At 34.2% G+C, this 6,698-nt stretch overlaps 1 protein-coding gene across 1 annotated transcript in view; it reads right to left on the bottom strand.

Annotated features, from left to right (window-relative positions):
- Window positions 1-1,405: 1,405 nt before the first annotated feature.
- Window positions 1,406-6,698, bottom strand: part of ints13 (integrator complex subunit 13) — a 33,332-nt gene continuing 28,039 nt past the window's right edge. The window contains exons 14-17 of the mRNA XM_063004100.1: window positions 3,529-3,759; window positions 3,233-3,372; window positions 2,215-2,350; window positions 1,406-2,130 (exon numbers count right to left, since the gene is read on the bottom strand). Of these exons, the coding sequence (XP_062860170.1) occupies window positions 2,094-2,130; window positions 2,215-2,350; window positions 3,233-3,372; window positions 3,529-3,759 (544 nt within the window). The 3' untranslated portion in view covers window positions 1,406-2,093. The remainder of the gene's footprint in view (window positions 2,131-2,214; window positions 2,351-3,232; window positions 3,373-3,528; window positions 3,760-6,698) is intronic.

Raw genomic sequence — 6,698 nt, 5'->3', positions numbered from 1 at the left:
TTATTTCCCCCACTGTATATCTATGACTTATATGTTCAACCCAAATAAAATAAAAAATGTTGGTACAGTACAGAAAATGCAAATAAATAAAGTGTTTCTTATATTTACTTTGACTCTTATTCCAATGCAGATATGAACCCTGTAGTTTTCTTAAGTTTTGTATGGTCAACTTCATTTCAACTGTTTATATACACATACATGCATTTCAGGCCTATAACACATTACAAGAAAGTTGGGACGAGGCAATTTAGGGCCAGTAATAAAGAAAAATAATTAATGTTGTGATTTTAAACATGTGTTGTCAACAGGTGATTGTAATCATGATCTGGCATAAATCATTTTCAGAGGAGAGGAAGTTTTATAAATGTATATGTTGTGAAGACCTCAATTTTATGTATGTAGGTGTAAGGTAGGCTCTATTGTTAAGGTGGTTTACAGGCTTAAAAGAACAGTTTACTTGTACCTCTACTTTCTATACTTAAGTACATTTAATATCAGAAGTTAGACCTTTTCACATTTAATGGCTTTTAAATGTGAAAAGTTTGTTTTGGCTCCACATATACGCACTTTTTATCAGTGTCGTATAATGATTTGCTCTATTTTTTTGCTCTAATTTAGCTTGATTTTATCATTATTAGATTATACAGTATAGTAACTTTTATTAGAATGGAGTGTTGATGTGGAAATTAGCTAATGTGTGTTAACTATTTTAGCCAGGTCTGAAAGTTGACACAGTTAAGTATTGTCATTTTTGTCATGCATGTCACATCAGTGGGAAACCTAATAAGGTTATTCCACCTGCTCCACTCCACCCAATCCCAGAGTGGGGAGAACCATGTGAACATCTCATTAGTGACTATGTAGGACCACTGCCTAAGACCATGTCCAATTATGTATTTACTTACTTAAATGTGTATAGCTACTCGATATCCGGAGGCTATCCTCTTGCACAATTTAAAAGCTAAGGGCATAATTAAATGATGCTAGGATATGTATTAAAAGATCGGCTTTTATGTCTTATAATATAACAGATGCATATAAACTAGAGGGTAAGGCAAATTTTTGGAGGTTCTTACAATTAAGAAGTAGAAGTAGTATCCCTATAAATGTAAAGGGATAACTTCACAAAATGTATTAGACTACCAAGATTAGAATACCAAAAGTCATCAATTAAATACACACGTAATAAAAACACTTTAAAAACACTTTGGTACAGAGACCTAGAATGTGAAATTGATAATGAAACAAAGTTTTAACAATTTTGGGAACATATATTATAGAGGCCAAAGGAAAACTTATCCAATAAAATTACTGCATAAAAATTACTGGACACCCTCTCGACTGCACAGAATAGGCCTCACAAATAATTTTTAACCTGCATCAAAAACTGTAGAAAGACAAGATATTTAATATTTTAACTAATCAACTTTATTGTTATATATGATGAGACAGGTGAATGTTTATCACTGTTAGATCACCTTTTCTTTAAGCAACATTCTGTTTTCATATGATGACAAAAGACGCAAATTGTAGTAACAAAAGTTTCCCTTATTCTTGCTTTGGACAACAACACAGCTGCTAGTTTATTGTATATTGTGCTCCATAATTTTATTGGAAGAGAGGTCTTCACTGCAGGCAAGTCAGTCTAGCAACATTATCTTTGCTAAAAAATATATGCTTTTCAAATATGTGCACAAGGTGGCTTGCTATTATCTTGCTGAAAGCAGTGACATCATCTAGATGGTGGTATTACATTGCTCCAAAATGTGTTTGATCCCCTCAGCATTTATATGATGCCTTCAGAGATCACAAGTCACCCATGCCATTACTATGGGGTTCCACTAGCACAACCCCGTACCATGACAGATGCTAGTTTTTAAACTTTGCATTGGTAACAATCAGGATGGTCCGTTCACTCTGTCCATTAGAACATTTAGAAAGGTGACATAATATGTCAGTCTCAAACATTGGCTACCACCTCAGTTTACGCTAGCTAATGTTCTTAGTTTCTTTAAACAATCTTTGTACAAATATTTACTTAAAAAGTGACATGTTATTTTCTGAGCCAGAGATCTTGTAGAAGGCATGGGACATCATCTGTTAGCTTTTCCATTCTCATGTAAGTCCTTCCTGAAAAATTGAAAAAGCAGCTTAACAAACCACTCAAACTAAACTCAAGTGACTTTAGAGAAACAGGGAAAAAATCTAACTAACCCATTTTCATCTTTCAAGTGCTGGTACAAATCTGCCTTGTTACTGACAGAGCTGAGCCGTCCAGCAAACTCTTGGTGCTTTCTGGAATTTGCTTGAGTAATTCTGCTGGTCCAAAGATTAAGTAAAGAGACAGGACCTAAAAGAAAATATTAATGCTTATTATTGCAACATTTTAGTATTATTTAGATCAATAGCAAATGGATTTAATTAATTAATTATGGTCTTGACCATAACAAAGGATCTGCAAGAAAGACCACATGGGTCAGAAATGCTGACAAAACAAATTGTGATAGACTCACATCTATTCCTAATTAAAAAAATATTTAGCAGTATAATTCTAAAACTCCTACTGTAATATCTCAATGCCTACATACACTGTGTACAAATATGGCCAAAAGTATTTGGACAACTAACCATGAACTTGTTGGACATCCCATTCAAAAAAGAATTGTATTAGAGTAGAGGGACCTTTTTTCTTTTCAGCTATGACAGCAGCCACTCAGAAAAAATTTGTGCCAATTTCATCATAAGAGCACTTGTATGGCTGGACACTGATGTTGGTCAATAATGTTAGTCATTGATGTCATTGATCCAGTTCATTTCAAAGCTGTTCAGTAAAGCAGAGGTCAGGGCTCTGTGCAGGGTTTCATTAAGCCAAGCATTTCTTTATGTCTTCATAAACCTTGCTTGGTGCACAGTCCTACTGAAACAGAAAAGGACCTTCCCTACACTGTTGCTGCAAAGCTGGAAGCATATAATTTATATAAATAACTGTATATAACTGAGTCATTACACCTGTTTGCAATTGTTTGTGGCTGAAACACATGAATTCAGAAATTAGAAGGAGTGTTCCAATACTGTTGTCCATATAGTGTATGAGCTAGGGCTGTTAGCAATGTAATCTAGATTTAAACCTTGTTCCAGGGTGCTTGTTTAATGTAGACAATTTAACAATGAACAGACGTATACGAATATGAATAAATGAACAGATGTATATGTAATGCTATAAATCATGTACCTTTTAATTTCTCTAGCAGCTGTAGTTCCTCTGGACCAATCTTGGGTTTCTTAATAAATGGTTCTGGAGAATCTGGAGAATCTTTAATAACCTCACATTCACTGTGATCCTCTTTATCTCGGTCTGTTGAGCCATTCAGTCTGGAAAAGTAACAACAACTATGACAAAAACAGGCTAAGCGGAAAAAGGTTTAAAATATTTTAAATAATTGATACAGCTTATATTTATACTTCAAATGGTCTGAGTAGCCACTCATCTAAACTGTAAAAGCAGTACAATAAATAAAAAGTTCAAACCTTTCGGTGTCTTGAGCCCATCCTTTGTCCTCAAGTTCTTTTCCATTCTTGTCTGTTTTATCCTCTTTGTCCTCTCTTTTCCGTCCTCGTTTTTTCCGTTCTTCCTCCTCGGGGGGCTTGCTGCGGCAGGCAGTAATACATTCAAGAACTTGCTGGTGTCTCTCACTGGTTCCAACATGTGCCTTTACCAAAGTCTCTAGCTCATTCCACATTATACGATACTGCTCATCCCTGCAGCAAAACAAAAGAATGAAACAAAATCAAATTCCAAATAAAATTCTACTTAAATCACCTTATCTGCTATTTTGTAAAGCTGTAATAATAAGCTTTGTAATTCCCTCTCTGAAGACCTAAGAGTTAGTAATAAAAGTCTAATTAGTTCCATCTGTTTATTCATTTGTGTTTATCTTTTTCATCAATTTGTATTTATAGTTTTACAAACCCTATTTTCAAAAAGACATCTTGTAAAATTTTAAAAATCTGTGATTTTACCCTTTTTATGAACTTTTTATGACAGAGGTACAAAGAAATAACTTTTAAAGTTTTAGCTGACCAGTTTCACTGTATTTAAGTATAAACAAATTTTAAATTCAATGCCTGCAACACACTTAAAAATTTGGACCAAGGAAAAATTGAGTGAAAAAACTTTATAAAATATATTTAAGTTACACTGTTTTGAAATATTCAACAATTATCAGGTGAATGGGTAACAGGTAAGGATATCATGGTTTGGTATAAAATAACCCATCAATAGTTCAGACTTTGAGCCAAACTTCAGGAGAATTTTGTAATATAAAGGTCGAAAAGAAAATTTTTCAACACAATATTAGAAATAATTTTGGTCTCTCGCCATCTATTGTACAAAATGTTGTGAAAGGATTTAGATAATCCAGAGAAATCTTAGTCCATGTACGGAGACAGTAAACTACTGTTGAATGTGCATGACTTTTAAGACCTTAGACAGCACTGCATAAAAAACCATCATGCTACTGTGAAACATAACATGTAGTTATGTATAGTTATATACCCAAACCTATGCATATAGTTATTTTTGCAACTCTGATTATGATTCCATGTTTTGATTCTAAAATGGTAAAAAGGTCAATGTTTAAATACCAAAAATATTTTTAAGTAAAATAAACTTTTAAATAAACTTTAGGAACTATAATAAACACTAAAGTGTATTAAGTGCACAACACATAGCTGTCTGTGACAAAATAAAGTCAATACATAAAACAAGGGGTATGTTAAATATGTATGCAACTCAACAGTTCTTGTTAAGAAAAATCTGCATTTTAGTCTTTTTTTTTGGCTGTCAGACTTGGCGCTGTTGTCGTTTTGTTTCATAAAGCTAAGCCACACTTTTGACTGTTTACCGCTGTCTATGTTGCACAGTCAATGTTCGCCATGCACGCTAGCTCAGAAACAATGTTGTGTTAATGCATGACATACAGTGGTGTTCAAAAAAATAGCAGTGATTTAAAAAAACGAATAAAGCACAATATCATTATAATAACTTTTATTTCCATAAATGCAAATGCACTGAAAATACTACACTTTCAATTCTAAATCAAAACATTAACAAAATTTAGCCAGTTTGTGTTAATCATTTACAGAAAGTTAAGAAAAATTAATTAGGCTGTTCAAAAAAATAGCAGTGCAGCATTTTTCTTTAAAAACTCAAAAAATGTATCTATAAACTGAAGAAAAAGTTTGAGGTTTCACTTTACTTTAAATTACTGAACTAATATTTAGTGGCATAACAATTGTTTCTGAGATCTGTGTTGCATGGAGTCTACCAACTTCTGACAGGTATTCCAGTCCAGGATGATTAGACTACATTCCACAATTCTTCTGCATTTTTGAACACAAAACGCACCTCAGATGTCAGAACACAAGTTCTCTATGGGATTGAAGTCAGGGGATTGGGCTGGCCACTCTATTACCTCAATCTTGTTTGTCTGTAACCAAGATGTTTTGGGTCATTGTCATGTTGAAACACCCATTTTAAGGACATTTCTTCTTCAACATAGGGCAACATGATCTCCTCAAGTATTCTGATATATTTAAACTGATCTATGATCCCTCGTATGTGATAAATAGGCATAACACCATGGTATGAAAAACATCCCCATATCATCATTTTGTACCACCATGCTTTACTGTCTTCACAGTGAACTTTGGCTTAAATTCAGTGCTCAGGGGACGTCTGACATACTGTCCACGGCCACTAGACCCAAAAGTAACAAGTTTGCTTTCATCAGTCCACAAAATGTTGAACCATTTCTCTTTGGACCAGTCAGTGTGTTCCTTGGCAAAGTCTAACCCATTCAGGACGTGTCTTTTTCTTAACAGGACTTTGCAAGGAGTTCTTGCTGGTAAATTGGCTTCACTTAATCATCTTCTGTACTCACTGGTAACTTCAGATGTTCCTTGATCTTTCTGGAGGTGATCACTGGCTGAACCGTTGCCATTTTGGCTATTCTTCGATCCTTTCAAACAATAGTTCCACGCTTCCTTCTGCATCTTTCAGGTTTTGGTTTTCACTTCAAGGCATTTGAGATCATTTTAGCTGAGCAGCCTATAATTTCCTGCACTTCTCTGTATGTTTTTTCCTCTACAACTAACTTTTTAATCAAAGTACGCTGTTCATCAGAACAATGTCTGGAACAACCCATTTTACCCAGTATTTCAAAAGGAAGTGTGCTACGACCAACCTGTGCAACATTTGCCACCCTCCTACCTTAAATAAGGGCCAAAATTGACACCCGTTCTTCTGCAGAATGAGTGACTTCACCAATTGAAATCCTCACTGCTATTATTTTGAACAAGCCCCTTTCAATCAATGCTTCGATTACTCAGATTGAGAAGCATGCATGTCCTAATTGTTGGGTTTGTTTTGTTTTCATTACTCTACTACACTTTCAAGTAAATTTTTTGCTATGTAGAAATATCACTTCTACTAAAAACATTGATTTATCAGGTTAATGATGTTGGACTGCTATTTTTTTAACACCACTGTAGTAACATAGACAGGTCCTGGCAGATATGTATGTAGGTTCTTGCAGATAGGTATTCTTTTTTTTACAGTAATAAAGGGTTATCAAGTTTAGAAATGCATTTATGAAATGATAATCTGAGATGAGCAAGGCTAGCAGTGATTAGTAGAA

This window comes from Trichomycterus rosablanca, chromosome 1 (genome assembly GCF_030014385.1).
Source record: "Trichomycterus rosablanca isolate fTriRos1 chromosome 1, fTriRos1.hap1, whole genome shotgun sequence".
NCBI classification, from domain to species: domain Eukaryota; kingdom Metazoa; phylum Chordata; class Actinopteri; order Siluriformes; family Trichomycteridae; genus Trichomycterus; species Trichomycterus rosablanca.
The sequence above is the reverse complement of the archived record's forward strand: the minus strand, read 5'-3'. Positions and strand labels throughout refer to the sequence as shown.